At 42.4% G+C, this 16,789-nt stretch overlaps 1 protein-coding gene and 1 long non-coding RNA gene across 2 annotated transcripts in view; one reads left to right on the top strand and one right to left on the bottom strand.

Annotated features, from left to right (window-relative positions):
* The window catches only part of LOC138717322 (uncharacterized), a 135,069-nt gene that overhangs the window by 103,057 nt on the left and 15,223 nt on the right, over nt 1–16,789 (top strand). The window lies entirely within an intron of this gene.
* RCAN2 (regulator of calcineurin 2) overlaps nt 1–16,789 on the bottom strand; it is a 77,226-nt gene that overhangs the window by 54,983 nt on the left and 5,454 nt on the right. Inside the window, exon 2 of the mRNA XM_069850827.1 lies at nt 14,718–14,944. Within this exon, the coding sequence (XP_069706928.1) occupies nt 14,718–14,942 (225 nt within the window). The 5' untranslated portion in view covers nt 14,943–14,944. The remainder of the gene's footprint in view (nt 1–14,717; nt 14,945–16,789) is intronic.

Genomic DNA, 16,789 nt, shown 5'->3' with positions numbered 1-16,789 from the left:
AAAGATCAAGGATTTAAAGCTACTGGAGAGCTACTCTCAGAGGAGGCCACAAAGTCAGTGAAGGGTCTAGAGGGCCAATTGCGTGAGGAGCAGCTGAAGTCACAGGGTCTGTGCAGCCTGGAGAAGAGGAGAATGAGGGGAAACCTCATCGCAGGTCACTGCTTCCTAACACGAGGAGGAGGAGGAGCAGGTGCTGAGCTCTTCTCTCTGGTGACCAGGGACAGGACCCAAAGGAATGGCACCAAGATGCCAGGGGAGGGTTAGGTTGGACATTAGGAGAAGGTTCTTCCCCCAGAGGGTGGTGGAGCCCTGGAGCAGCTCCCAGGGAAGCAGTCACGGTGCTGAGCCTGACAATATTCCAGAAGCCTTTGGCCAACCCCCTCAGCCCCACGGTGTGAATGTTGGGGTGTCCTGTGCAGGGACAGGAGCTGGACTGGGTGAGCCTTGTGGGTCCCTTCCAGCTCCGGTCATGCTGTGATCAGAATACAAAAGATTCCTCCCCACCCTCCCAAGCAGTCCAATGGAGAGGACACAAACAATATATTCTTAAATTAAAAGATACAAAGATAAAACTAGAGTATTTTATCAAGTTATTATTAACAAAAAACTGTCTCCTTTCCAAGGCTGGACTATGAACAGCACAAGTACTCGATCTTCCCATTTTGTTCAAAACATACTGTAAATTTACTTAAATAATTTACTACTGTATATTTCAGCTGATCCCATTCATCTAAGCCAGGCTGAAACTCTATCCATCTTATGCATTACCCTGCTTTTAAAGTAACCCTATATACTGCAGTAGGGCTTTGAAAAACAAGACAACAGATATGCATAAACATGGGCCAGATTTTAATCATCTTAATGCAAAGCTATTTTCCTTCCTTTCCTTCTCATTAAAAAAAAAAAAAAAAAAAAGCATGGTCGATGGTTACCTGTGACAACAAGGCATGTTAAGTACCTTAAATAATTCTCATGATACATTTATCTTAACAACATCCCTGCTTTGGGAGGTGGGACAGTAATTGAGCCCTGTGATCGAGATAGAATCATAGAATAACCAGGTTGGAAGAGACCCACTGGATCATCGAGTCCAACCATTCATAAATGATATAAATTCATAAATGAGATAAAGCAGCCTGGTCAGCATAGAAAGATAAACCTGGTCCCAAGTCCCAGACATGTCTGCAATCATTCAGTTACGCTTCCCCTCCACATTGAGGATACCGAGCTATCCACTAAGAAATTTCCACTAGGTCTCTACATCGGATCATTTTTTTTGTAGGCGGAGGTACAAATGTCCTTGTGTCAGTTGGTATGAAGAACGGAACGTGCACAATTCACAGCTCAAGAGGTTGATGGAGGCAAACACCAACAGGGTTAAAAAAACCCAAACAATCAGCTAAGAGCTAGAAAGAGATAATTGAAGGCTGTTTTACCTGTGTAGTCTTGTTTGCTTGGTCTTTTATAATTCATGGTGAGGGTAGTAGAGGAAATGGAATGATATCTGAATATAATAACATGATTTGAATTACTGGCATAAATCAAGTGGAGAATTTAAAGTACCACAAGAAACAGAAGCATAGAGAGGCAGTTCCCATGTTTCCTTTCCAAGCCTTTCAAAAGGTCCTTATCCCCATCTTCTGGCGAGTCTATTTAGACCAACGAGAGATTCCAACTGTGAATTGTTGGATAAAAGCTCACATTTACAGGATCAATGTTGAGAAGCAGATAGATAGTAGCTTATTTTTGTGAGGGAAGCTATCTTTTTCTTAGGCTGCACAGAACCTACTGCTTCCCCACGCCCACGAGGTAAGCTGCAGCCTGAAGCTACTGCGAACGCAGCAGCGCAGCCATGGTCCTGGAGCAAGAAAGTAAAAGACATTTAAGCTTCCAGTTTCAAGAAGAGTGGAGGATTGACCTTTTTTGTCGTAAATAACATGCCCATCAGTGACCTTTTAGAAGTACAGGAAGACTGCAAAACTAAATCTCCAAGAAAAGGATTTGCATTTGTTCCGTGTGCTTCTTTTGGTGCCTCCGGCTTCTTTTTGTGTAATTCAAGTCTTCATGCACCGAGGATTTACACCATCACTCCCCAGGGGCCAGATTATAAACCCTTCCAACTCATTCTAGACATATTTTTTCCAGGCATCGTCCCACCTGTTTAAAACGAACTGGGTACAAACACCAACCATTCATCTCATATAAGATGAAAAAGATCTTTTCCAAGCACTGAAAAATTTTTAACTTCATGAACTTCAAATATGTAACCCTATTTTAAGTGCTTGCCTAGAAACTCCTATACTCCTAGGTTCATTTTATTGTTACCAGTACAGCAGTGAAGCTGTTTCACCAAGAGCTCACTAACAGAGCAGGACATCCATAAAATCTCAAACAAATGTGAAAGTACAAGGTGCATGCTTATAAATGCAGGATTAAAAATATATATTTCATATTTAATATTCAAGTTGCAAAGTATTTAAAATTGCATTCCTTAACATGCATTATTTTTCCTTCTTCCCACAAATGAAGAGCTGTGGTACATGAAGGAGTCAGCAGATGGCACCCATGGAACTTGATACAACCCCAGTACACACGTTCCTATGTCCTTTATTTCACACTCACGGGATAATGCAGGGAGGTTCTCTACCAGTCAGGATTTTCCTTTATACGGTGTAAATAAACTTAATTCATACCCACTTAGACTATCTTCACTATCAAGGTGGCTTGCTACGTGATTAGTAGGTGCAAGGAGACATCAGAATGAAGTGTAACGGTGCTCTTCACTTTCATAATTTTAATCTCAAATTCCACAATATCAGTGTTTTTACCCATTCTATGATTTTATATAATGTCAATCTGACCATACGTTCTAGATCAATGGAAACGCAATAGGGCTAGAGGGTTTTGAGGAGATAATCTGAACAATACTTCCATTAGTGGCAGTTACCTCCACAAAAACATCTCTAAATATATACATAGGACATATCGAATACTCTGTTATGTAGGTCATAAACCAGCAGGGAGTCAGAAAAACTTCAGTTTCAAAACTGTAAGGGTGACAAGTTAACGGCAATCAGTAATGAATAAACCTATTTATTTGGGAAATACTTATTAGAAGGTATAAGGCTTTATTAAATACTTTGAAAGTGGAATATAGAAAAAGAAGCCTGATTATCTTCCTAGAAAACATTCCTTTTGTGCTCTATGTGCTTCTCCTCTAACTGCAAGACAAACAGGAGCAACCAGAACGCTTCAGAAGCAGCTGTATTACAGAACACACGGAGACAGAATAACTGCTGTGATTGAAGAAACACCTCAGATGTTCCTTGTAATAATAAGGAATAACAAGAAATTGTTGTTATAATAATAAGGAAGTTGTGTACTTATATACAAAAGATAAGGGTCTTTACAGAAGGACACAGGAAGGAAGGACAGCATAACCCCATTCTGTGGTATTCCTGCAGTTTCTGTTGACAGTAGCAGAATTTAAAGGAATTTAGAGGAATTTTGAACTGTTCACACCAACTTAACTCAGAAGTCAGCCCCATGGTCCACCCCAGTCTGTTATGGTGGCCAACTCCCACCCTGTAAGGGGCTGGTACCTCATTTCATAGAAATACTTGGTTGTAAAAGAACTTTGAGATCATCAAGTCCAACCGTACCTGTCCACTACTAAATCAGATCCCTGAGCACCTCATCTACTTGTCCTTCAAACCCCTCCAGGGATGGGGACGTCACCATCTCCCTGGGCAGCCTCTGCCAGGGCCTGAGAACCCTTTCCATGAAGACATTTTTCCTGATGTCCAATCTGAACCTGCCCTGGTGTAACTTGAGGCCGTTCCCTCTCGTCCCATCACCTGTCACTTGGGAGAAGAGACCAACACCCATCTCGCTACAACCTCCTTTCAGGTAGCTGCAGAGAGCAATGAGGTCTCCCCTCAGCCTCCTCTTCTCCAGGCTAAACACCCCCGGGTCCCTCAGCTGCTCCTCATAACCCTTGTTCTCCAGCCCCTTCCCCAGCTCCGTTCCTTCTCTGGACACACTCCAGCCCCTCAAGGTCTCAGCACAGAATCACAAAGGGACCTTAAAGACCATCCAGTTCCAACCCACTAGGATGAAACTATCACATTTCTTCCCAGTACTAGTTCCAATAACTCTAAATGCAAGATTTCTAAATGACTACATGAAGCAGCCTTACAATTTTTTTTACACTTTTTAGACTAACTGCAAAGCTAAATAAAGACAAGAACCTGTTGCAGTGTAATAGATGCCTTCATTATCCTCTTGCCAGCGATACTCCAATTTCTTTTTCCCATCTGACCGTCATCTTAACGTCCATCTCATTAGCATCTACCACATGGAAAAGGTTTCTCTTACCCCTCTGAGACACACACATTACACTCATAATTGTGATGCCTCTGCTCTGTATTCAGTTTCAAAGCCCAGCATAAAAGTAAAAGAATTTAAGCAGAGTAAAGTGTCCATATAATGCAATCAAATTAGAGCAAAAGAACCTACAGTTAAAATAATTACATTAAAGCGTGATAATAAAACCATGCAAGATACATTACTTTTTTAAAACCCTTTGTACTACAGAGGAAACCAAGAATTTGAACGAACTCATTAGCTGACAAAATGATCATTTATCAGCAGATCTGTGCCTGAGGCTCGGATCAGAGAACACAGCCCTAAAGAAACTCTTGTGCTATTGCAGCAAACGCTGAAACTTCCAGCAACCACAAAGCAGCATCACTTTAGAAACATGTTTTCAAATGCACAGAAGTAACTGATAATTCATTTCACCTTGATTCAACTCCGACGATCCAATCTATTGCGGAATCTGTCTTACCCAACGCCACAGTCTCAAAGCTGCTGTTTTCTCTCTCCTCCACTCTGTATTACCTCAAATCACCCCCTGGGATCCCTCATTTTCTAAGACTACATTCCTTTTCAGGCATTATTTCCCACCTCTATTAAGGATCGTTTGATTTATTAATTACATTAAACTCTGCTGCAGTGCTCTTAACATATACTTTGTATGAAACATTTGAGAAATTCCTTTAAATTAACAATTTAATTGTTACTTACTTACATGCAACTAACATGGTAAATTTACTGCTTAGAATGGGATTAAGTCGGAATGTAGCTTCTTTAAATGCAACAGCTTTATGCATTGGGAATCAAGGCTGACTCTCATTTAGAAGCCTTTTCCTTGGGTCAGAAAACTGATATCAGAACTTATGGATGGATTAGGACCTCTAATGGTATTAAAATAAGGAACAGCTGCTGCCCTAACCACATTAGAACGGCTTTACTGCACTTTGATTATTATCAGCTAGAAAAACAGTATTTTTGTTGACTTGAAAATGGTAGCTTGCTGGAGGGGGAAGAACAAACCCAGGCTTGATTATTAGCAGATATTAGCTGATAAGATCTACTGAGTGGAACTAACCAAAGACTTTCTTTAAACTACAGTCAAGACAGTCTTTTCCTTTTAAAGACGTAGCTCTTGCTTGTGTCAGCAGATAGCGGAATGGTTGACTTTTTGCTTTAATACATGCTTTGGGGAGACCTTGGAGCAACTTCCAGTACTGAAAGGGGCTCCAGCAAAGCTGGGGAGGGACTTTTTTACAAGGGTCTGGAGTGATAGGAGAAGGGGGAACGGCTTGAAATTGGAAGGAACCTTACTCCAGGAATAACATTGCTCAAGAACATTAAGTATCCCCAGTTAGAATAAATCAAACTTGATAAGTAGGAAATGGCATAAAATTGCACGGAGAGATTGCTGCTAAGTTCTCTTGCTTATCATTCCCAGAAAGCAACATATCCTGCTGTCATCCTGGAAAACAAAGGTTCAGTGTTCCACGTACGTGCAGTCAGACTCTCAAATATTTTCAAGCAGGATAATCAGAAGGAAAAACTACCACCAGAGCTTCTCTGTCAGCAGAAGTCCTTGGTTGAACTCCACGTCCCAGCCAATGCTGGTAGCGAGTTCAGACAAAAGGCACAGTGGTTTCAGTGTTCCAGGCCAGATCTCGACTTGCTCAAAGATCAAAAGGCCTTCAAGTCCAGGCGTTTAGTTCAACCTTTTACAGGAGACAGACAACTGCAAAGTGGAATCTTAATCTAAATTTGTACAGCGTTCAGGGCTATCTGCATCAGACCTACCCACAGTTTATCCTCCTATGTCCACTGTGAAAATAGTAATTAACAGAATGATTCTTTACTGGCTTACAGATAAGACCTTGCAATTCCCTCTGGCTCCCCAAGCTGGTGTTTCCTGATGCCAAAAGAGAAGTTCCTCATAAACCTTGGCATGGGTTTACCAACACCTTTATTAAAATGTCTCCTTAGTCAGAACTCTGTATATTTTAGCAGAACTGATAAGAAAACGATATTCCTGTACAAGAAAATTGAACTACTTACCCTGAATAGTCCTTTCCCAGGACAGATTTCCCACCCACCCTGGTTCCTTGAGATAACGCGTTCCCTCTAGGCAGCAGAGTAGAGCATGACCACAGAAAGCCAATACTAGAAGAATTTTTCCATAGCTGCTCTTAAGGAGAAAAGTACGTTCCCAAATCTAAAAAGCAGACAGTAACTGCTGTCTTGCGTGTTCTGGAAAGAACATTAATCAGTTTATTTTTGTAATTTACAAACAACTAGGAGAGCTAGATGCTTTGAAGCACTACTCCAAATGTCAACTGCAACGGATACAGCCCTACCTTTAACCCAGCTGGTCTTCTGCCAGGCACGTTCTCCCATGGAAATAAGGGCATTTGTGCTACCAAGCACCCTGTACGTGGATGGGAAAATAACCCCAAGTACGGTGCAAATGATTAGACAGCATCCACATTACAGAAAGTGGCATTTCAGGCCCAGAAGTACTCGTTACTTCTTTTGTTTAAAAAAGCCCAACGCATTTTCAGAGGAACTGAACTTTGATTAAATGGGGGAATATTTGGTCATGCTGGGAGGCCAACAGGATAATTGTAGCCACATACACTTTCTGCTTGCATGCATGAAGTGGGCGTACAGAGGGGTATGATTTAGTAGTAGACTGGTATGGTTGGACCTGATGTTCTCAAAGGTCTTTTCCAACCTAGGGATTCTATAATTCTATACACACAGATTTAACCTGACCACACTGCTACAACAACACAGTCCCAGTATGCCCTTCAAAGTTCTTCAAAGGCTATCAAATCATAAAGGTTAGGCATTTTTCCAGAAAGACAGTACTGAAGCCTTTCAGTACCAGCCAGAACCTCCAAAGAGGGAAGACAGAAGGAAGGCTCAAACCAGAGTAGACTAGTGACTCCATTAGAAAACCTGCAGGTCACCTCACACACCCTACAGACACACCTAAGTACACAAGATGCCTTTGGATCCCTCAGCAAGCTGTCTCGTTAACAGCAACAACAGCAACTTTAAATCATCTCTTATACATGCAATAGAATTCAGAATCTGCAAACCACACCAATCAGTGTTAATTCATTTTCTTCCCCTGAAGCAGAATGAACACTAGCGCTCTTTAATATCTTCATAAATGACCTGGATATGGGACTCAAAGGTTTACTAACCATGTTTGCTGATGAATAAAACTTGGGGGAGCTGTTGATGCTCTTGAGGGCAAAAAGGCCCTGACAAGAGTTCTGGACAAATTGGAGAGTTGGGTAATCACCAACCACGTGAAGTTTAACAAGAGCAAGCGCTGTCTTTAGCAGCTGAGACGCAGAGATCCTGGATATACAAACAGACTGGGGAGTGGGAGGCTGGGGAGCAGCCCTGTGGGAAGGGATCTGGGGGTTCTGGTTGAGGGCGAGTTGACCATGAGCCAACAGTTAGCCCTGGAAGCCAAGAGGACCAACCACGTCCTGTGGTGCATCAACTAGCCAATCGAGGGAGGGGATTGTCCCACTCTGCTCCGCACTGGTATGGCCCCACCTGGAATGCTGGGTGTAGTTCTGGGAAACGCAGAGTATAAAGGATCTAAAGCTACTGGAGAGCGTCCAGCGGAGGCCACAAAGGTGGTGAAGGGTCTAGAGAGCCAACTGCATGAGCAGCAGCTGAAGTCACTGGGTCTGTTCAGCCTGGAGATGAGAAGGCTGAGAAGGGAACTCATCACAGGTCATTGCTTCCTCATAAGGGGAGGAGAAGGAGCAGGCACTGGGCTATTCTCTTTGGTGACCAAGGACAGGACCAGAGGGAATGGCAGGAAGATGCCAGGGGAGGGTTAGGTTGGTCATCAGAAGAAGGTTCTTTCTCTAGTTTACTAGAGAAAGGGCAGTCGTGAAGAACCTTCTTCTGATGCCCAACCCAAGCACCCTTCCGTTGCTCTCCAGTCCTAGGCAGTTCCACTCACACACTTTTGGCTCTTAGTGCCAGTCATACACTATGTCCAACTTCATGAAGTGACTGTTTTCGTTATCTGAGCTCCTCGACCTAACTGACAACTGACCCACACGTAAAGTGCAGAAACGACCGTTACAGAGGAGCTGTTAGAGCAGCGTCGCATTCCGCCTGTCAACACGTAGCTGATTCACAAGGTCCAGCAGTTACACCATAGAAAGCAACCTAACATAAGTTTGTGAATGACAAATATCAAAAGCTCATAGGTATTTTCAGCTGAAATACTGTATTTCACTGATCTGGGTCACAGAGAAAGCATTTGAAATGAGTTACAGAATACACACCATTTTTAGACTGCATACTCCTCGGAGCAAGAACAGCCTCCTATAGCTACATTTTAGTGCCTCTATGGTTATATAAAACAAAGTAGTTCTTCAGTGTCTGTAAACCACCACCCAGAGAAGACAGGATTCCCAGAGGACAGCTATGATTCATGAAGCGCTGAAGGACACTGCTCCTGCAGCCTTTATTCTGCACCTAATAAAATAAAAATACATGTACAGAGTATAGTAAAGAAACACTTCAATCGTTACAGAACGGCAGGGAATAAGATTCATCCCATTTATAAAGCTGAACAAAACAAAGCAGGTGGAGATTCCGCAGGATGAGGCAGAGCCTGCGTCAAGTGGCAGTTTCTGATAACGCTATCGGATCGACGGATGACAACCTTAAAAGGTAGAAAAACTGAAAGTAAAACAAAGCAACAGCAAGTGTACCAGGAAGGCAGAATGAAGCCTGCATTCCTTTCCAGCCTTGGAGCGGTGACTTCATCTTTGCTAGGGTGACCTTCCACTGAGTCCGGGCTTGAATACTAATATTAGACTAAAAAAGAAGTGTGCCACCCTCTAAATATAATGATGACTCAACACCTAGAGGCTTCAGTGATGTAATATCACCAAAGAGGCTCAGGCTTCACAGTCTAGATTTTTAAATATTAAGTCAAAGGGAACAGATCTTCCCCTGCAGAAACAAAGCCTGCTTCCTAGAGCATCGTCTCGAATTAGCCTGTAGGAAAAGGGAACCAAAAAACCACTTCACACGTGGCAGCAGACACCCCGGCTCCACTTTGTTTAAAAGGGGCACCGAACAGACACACTTCAATTACACGCTTCAGAGTCAGCAGAAAGTTCCAGTTCCAGAATTATCGTATAAAAGTTTAAGACAACACAGTGGATCACTGAACAGTCCAGTGTCTTTTACTGCACCTTAAAAATAAAAATAGCAGCACGAAGATGTGCTTTGTTGAGAAAGCTGAATATGAGTACAAAGGGAAAAAGCCTTTTATAAGCAAGGCTACAGAGTTCTCTTAAAGCACCAGCCTTGGACAAATATTTCAGCACTTACTTGAGGTAGCTTTAAATCTTTTTCAAGGCTCAAACTCAATAATTCATCTTAGAATCATAGAACCTTAAGGAAAAAAAAGTCAAAGGAAGTGTAACATAGGCGTCTGTAGTAAAAGCAAGTACTCGTCCAATATCAGTGAAGTTATAATATGAAAGAATCCCTCATGAAAACAGTAATTGTTTTCATAATGAAGTCCTTCCATGCAAAGTAGGATTATCTTTTCCTTTGGCTTGCTAGTTCAACTTCATTTCTCCTCCCTTCTCCACCCCACCTCCATCAAGCTCACAGTTCAGGGAATGCATTGTTAACCACCTTCATTCCCCAGACTTGCGTTCACGCACTGACCATTCCCATCAGAAGAATTAGGATACACTTCAACATGTGTTCACAGACTCACAGGCTGGTTGAGGCTAGAAGGGACCACTGGAGGTCATCTTCTCTACACTGCCCTGCTCAGGTAAGGTCACCTGCAGCCATCTGCCTGGCCCCACGTCCAGACAACTTTTGACTATCTCCATGGAGGACACTGCGCCACCTCAACCCATGGCAGTGCTCAGTCACTCTCAGTAAAAAAAGCATTTCCTGATGTTCAGAGGAAACTTTTGTGTTTGAGCTTGTGCTCACGGCCTCTGGTCCTGGACAGCACTGAAAAGAGTCTGGCTCTGGCTTCTTTGCACCCTCCCTTTGGTATTTACACACACAGACATGATCCCCTGAGCCTTCTCCAGGGTGAACATCCCTAGCTCGCTCAGCCTTTCTTCATAGGAGAGATACTCCAGTCCCTTCAGCATCTTAATGGCCCTTTCATAGAATCATAGAATCACCAGGTTGGAAAAGACCCATCGGATCATTGAGTCCAACCATATTTGCTGGACTCCCTCCAGTATGCCCATTTCCTCCTTCTACTGGGAAGTCCAGATCTGGCCACATATTTTGTCACTGTACTTTCTCCTACAGAAACAATAATATCTCCTCTTGGTTTGAATTACATTGGAAGAAAAAGCACTTAATGGACTTCGGCTATCATTTCCTAGGCAGTTCCACCATAAATAAAATGCTCGGAAACTGTTTAATCATTCTTTAACTGAAATAAAACTCTCAAGGTTAATAGGTGCTCTTTTCAATTTAAGCCAAAGAAGCTAAAAAAAAAAATGAAGAGCACACAGCCTCTAAACAGCTTGAGTAAACACATCCTTCCCACACAGAATATTCTAATAGCACCGGGTTTGTGTAAGCACCTCCCGAGGCACTGCAGCATCTGAAGAAAACATCTTAAGAGACAAAGATGCTTCACTTTGACAGTGAGCTTACCAGTTTCAGCCTGAAGGAAATTACACAGCGGGCAGCAGAAAGGATGATTTTACAAAACAGCGATAGATGCATAAGAAAAGCACAACAAAAGGGTTCCTACCCAGAGAGCCTGAGGGCTACGTGTAGGAATTAACTGTTAAAACACACACATACGCACCCTTAGGAGTAATCAGAGTCGTGCCCTTTGCCTCGCCACAAGTGCTTTATCAGGAAAGATAAAAGGAGCAGCACCTCCCATTCAGTCACACCACCAGCCAAAAATAACAGCCTCGATTTTGCTGTATCTCCTCACATAAGTGCTCCCATCAGTTTTTCCAAGAGACGCGTTGCAAATCCCAGGGTTTAGGAGTAATTCTATTTTTAGCTTCTTTACAATAAGACTTCCATGATCCAACCAAGCCAGTTCTATACACTCCTAACCCCAAAGAAATCCACCTCTACCACGTACAGGTTATACGCCAAAGCGATCAGAACACAGGATGGCGATGGGGACACTGCTGAATGGGGACGGGGACACTGCTGAATGGGGACGGGGACACTGCTGAATGGGGACGGGGACACTGCTGAACGACCCCAGCTTTGCGAAAGCCCTGTTGGATCATCTACATCTCCATGCCTTTGCTCTTCCTTAAAAACTGAAGAGCTCAGTATTTTCTGGTCATGTTAACCTGAAAATTCACAATCACATTGAGGTGGTTCTGCCCCTCTGTTCTTCTCTTGTGAGATCTCACCTGGACTACTGAAATCCTCAGCATAAGAAGGAGATGGAGCTGTTGGAACGGGTCCAGAGGAGGCTCCAAGGATGATCCGAGGGCTGGAGCATCTCCTGTACGAGGACAGGCTGAGAGAGGTGGGTTTGTTCAGCCTGGAGAAGAGAAGGCTCCAAGGAGACCTTATAGTGACCTTCCAGTACCTGAAGGGGCTACCAGAAAGCTGGGGAGGGACTGTTTACAAAGGCCTGGAGTGATCAGACTAGGGGCAATAGGTATAAACTGGAGAGGGGCAGACTTAGACTAGACATAAGGAAGAAATTTATCACACTGAGGGTGAGGAGGCCCTGGCCCAGGTTGGCCAGGGAAGCTGTGGCTGGAATTTACCTTGTATCTGATACAAAGTAGTTGAATAATTCAAATTAAACCCAAATGCCTTAAATATTTTTGGTTTAAAACCTATCTTTAGTGAGCATATTGCTCAGATATCTGTGTGTTAAAGTTTGAACTTGACACTTCAGGCAAGGTAACTTTAAATCTGTCAGTGTGAATTCTTTACATCAACACTGCTGCATGCTAGAACCACTCAGAAGTTTATATATTTAAATATTATTTATGCGGCGAGTTCACACATCAAATCAAAGGAACCACTTATAACGACAGGTTTCTCTGGCTTTCTTCACCATCCAGCTTGTAACTTCCAAATTGATCATACCTCTATTTTCCTCCTAAAAGTCTAAGTCAGGAGTAAAAGTCAAAAATATGCTGCAAAACCTTTATTTTCCATAGAATGAATCAATATATAATCGAGGATATGATCAGCAGCAGCATTCATTAATCGTGAGCACCTGAGATTTGAAACTTTAGCTCAGCAACAATATTTTATATTGAATTCATGTGTGCTCTTATCCTGCAGCAACAGTTAATAATAGAAAGGATTACGGGTATTAATCAACTGGGAACACAAATACGTGTTCTACAGGAATAACAAAAATCATAATCAGCTCCCCGGGTCCTTGGATTTAATGAGAAATCTGAAGGTAATCCCATCTAGTTAAATATAGACTTACAGGAGTAACTACTTACCTGCAAACAGAGCTGTTCAGTCCATGTCATTGACAGTTTACAGACGTGCACATGGAGCACAATATCCACCTCCAGAAAACAGCCGCTATTCTTAAGACACATCCTTAAATCCTGCAAGTCTTTGGGGATTGCTATCCCACAAACCACCCCTTCCAGTTTCTAGCTAAGCCATCAGATAAATACTAGAATGCAGCTCTCAAAAGGGAAAGCGCAGGAGCAAGTGGGGATAGAATTTCTGCAGGAAGAAGAGACATTCTCAAGTTCTAGGCAGGTTTTGTTTTCTACCTTTAAAAGTGGACTTTCGGACTCCTTCAACTTCAGTGAAGTTCATTACCAGGTGTTTATCAAATTCAACAAAACAGCATGATAGTTATTAGCAAAAGGACTTAAATACAATGAAGTGGTGCACTGTTCCCCAAAATTCCAACTTAAAATGTGGAATTTTTTATTGATATATAATACAGATAATATATCTACATAATATAAGGTCAGTAGCAGCCTTTCAGTACTCAATGGAGGCCTACAAGAAAGCTGGAGAGGGAATTTTTCCAAGGGCATGCAGTGATAGGACAAGGAGGAATGGCTTTAAAGTGAAAGAGGAGAGATTTAGATCAGATAGAAGGAATAAACTCTTCACACTGAGGGTGGGGAGGCCCTGGCCCAGACTGCCCAGGGAAGCTGTGGCTGCCCCATCCCTGGAGGGGTTCAAGGCCAGGTTGGATGGGGCTTGGAGCCCCTGGTCCAGTGGGAGGTGTCCCTGCCCATGGCAGGGAGTGGAACTGGATGAGCTTCAAGGTTCCTTCCAACCCAAAACACTCCGTGATTCTATGGTTCTATCATCATTTTGTTTAGTGCTGTGGTATAACTTGTATTTTTTTAATCTGTATTACTCAAGCACACATAGAACAAAGACCTCTAAAATATTAAACCAAAACAACTCCCCTTCTACAGCCCCAACAGATACCACTTTCAGTACCTTTAAGAGGAAGCCTTTAACCTTAGAAGTCTTGTTTTATTTCCTTTTCACCTGGTAATTTCCCCACTAAAGCCCCTTTGTCCATTCTGGCCAGCCTTGGTCCTACCGAATCTGAGCTGTAGTTTTATTTGGATAATTCAGCCAGTTTCAGCCAAAACCCACTTTAGCAGCCTGTTCGTGAATTGAAGATTCTGGATGACACACTCAAGTAGCCTCAGATGTGCCTGTAACAATTAGCCTCGACTAATTGCATCAGACAATAAAGCCCCGAGCTATCAGCTTTATGTTCCTGACATCTCCATCAGAAGGAATACCAGGCTAACAAACAGGAACCAAATGCTTCCTGTAAAAGTTAATTCTTCTACTTTTAAGAGGATGCTGTTTTCAGCCATTCTGTTTCAGACTAATTGCAAAGTTAAAAAACTCTCCCACAGCTTCTCTTCCCTTTGTTCTTACTACCATTCACTTTATACCCTCCAGATAAAATAGAATTTGAGAAAACTTAAAACATTTGAGGTTATACAAGAAAGGCAGCTTCCCATCGCAACGGTATGTGATCAGCAAGTGGGAGAAGCTTTCACATATTCAACTTTGCCACCTGCATCAGGACTGCAGCTACGGTTGCTATGAAGACACGTACCAACGTTTCATCATTCAGCAAATCTGAACAAAAGAAGAACATTTTTGCTCACCATAGTTGATCAAAAGGTTTTTAAGCTCTTGAAATAAGTTCATGGCAGAAGGAAAACTTAGAAAACTCATATTTATCATCCAATTTCTTTGTAAGAGACAGATTAAACTGTTTCATTGAAACTGCAATAAACACAAACATAAGGTATTTGTTTCTCTTACATTTAAAAAAACAAAAGCTGACACTGTACCTTGCTGTCCTCATCTTCAAACACAGACTGATGAACGTTACAAGCGAAGAGAGAATTCGGGAGGTCATTGAAGTCAATTATTTCATGAAAATCTTCCTCCGCAAAACATCTCTTTAAGTTGTTGTCTCCATTTATAGAGTAGAGGAGCAACTGTCCTCCGTCCTCGGGGATGCAGTCATAGTGACCGAGGCCTCGCATTCCAAAGAAGTACGAGTCTCCCCTCATCCCTGGCAGCAAGGAGAAGAGAGACATGGTTACACCACACTTTTACAAATATCACATACACAAGTTAATTGAGAAGTTCTTAGTTTGGCAGCTTAGCTTGTAGAAAGTCCATTTCACATTATTTTAAGGCAACAAACAACCTCTGAAACAGTGCACTAAAACTACCTTCGCCAAGGCTCAAACAGGGACTTTGCTTTAGTTTCATTTATTAGCACAGAAAACACCTAATAGCATCAGCATAAGCTCCTGAAAGCAACCAGAATCAAGGCTTTACTTAAGTGCCCCTTACCCTAAAAGAAAATACTACATTGTATTTTGGTTTACGAGAGTCATGTTTGTTACCGGGAGGGCAGCCTGGTGCTTCTGAGCTTGCAGTCAGCTTAGAGAGAGAATGTAATGCACTGGATAAAAAGAAAATGAAAATAACTTAAAATTATACCAGGCAACGACTCAAAGAAGAAAAAAGGAAAAAAAAAAAAAAGAAAGACCTTGTTGGAAAGCAGCACAAACACAGAATCATCAAAAAACCAGTACAACCAAGACAAACCTCTGCTACAAAGAATAAAGCAAATTTTTGCTACAGTTTAAGGGCAGTTTAAGGTTTTCCATGCCTATTAGCAAATTTTTTGCATCTTAATCACATTGGGAAGCGAAAAAAATTAAAAGAAGAGTGGACTCAAGAGATCATAGAATCCCTAGGTTGGAAAAGACCTTTGAGATCATCAACTCCAACCATTCCTGCCCAGTACTAAGCCAGATCCCTAAGCACCTCATCTACTCGTGTTTTGAACCCCTCCAGGGATGGGGACTCCACCACCTCCCTGGGCAGCCTCTGCCAGGGCCTGAGAACCCTTTCAATGAAGAAGTTTTTCCTGAGATGATTCTCACCACCTTTTAGGAGCATCCTGGTGGCTTTAGAGCCTTTCCAAAGCCATTAGGGTAGAAAGGTAACTTTGAGACACACTCAGGGGCACAGGAGTTATAATACATCAAACAGTATCCCTGCTGCTGATGGAAGAGTCAACTTCATACCAGCCAAGGGGTGTATGTAAAGCTTCATTTAGCATGTTCGTTAGTATAAATTCAGGTGTTTATCATGGCCAGTGTAGACAGTCCTTAGCACAGGTGTATTGGACATTGCCCTACCACCTCCTCAGAGCTCGTGACTAGAAGCTATGCAGAGGAATAATTAATTCCCTTATATTTTTGTTTCTTTCAATAACACTGTGCAGTCATTGGCTGATTTTTCTCCTCCAAACATAAGGAGTTAGAGAGTTACGTAAACAGTGTGCTCATCTGTTTCAGATTTGCCCTTGCTCTATTGCATACTCGCCATTCCCTATAAATAGACGTAAATATTACTCCAAATACAGTATTTAGAACTAGCATCCAAAATTAAACCCTATAGGCTTATTTAGACTTAATCTCCGTAAAGCAAAGCTAAATTACGGAGCTAATTTGCCATGTCTGTGCCTTTCGTATAACCTCAATCCTGCTGCAGCTCTGAAATGACGTTGGGCTGATGACAGAGCACATCGCTCTGCAGCCCTTATGCTACAGAAATGTCAGTAACTGTTATCGCTGAAGGCTCAGGGCAGGCAGAGCCTTCAAGAAAACCGACTAAAGTCATGCTCAAAAGCATCCGTACGCAGCACCGAGTCCACACTTAACCTCACTCTCAAATTGTGTGATGGAGACAAACTATTGGTCATTATTATTCAGAACAACTAAGTTTGGAAGGGCCTAATGAGGTCATTAGTCTGAAACACAATGTGAGGTCAGGAGAATTGAGGACCTTGCCCAGAGGTTAACTGCACACTTTTAAGGTCTAGATTGTGCTTTTGCCA

Source organism: Phaenicophaeus curvirostris, chromosome 2 (assembly GCF_032191515.1).
Source record: "Phaenicophaeus curvirostris isolate KB17595 chromosome 2, BPBGC_Pcur_1.0, whole genome shotgun sequence".
NCBI lineage: Eukaryota > Metazoa > Chordata > Aves > Cuculiformes > Cuculidae > Phaenicophaeus > Phaenicophaeus curvirostris.
This window is presented reverse-complemented; position numbering and strand designations above follow the sequence as displayed.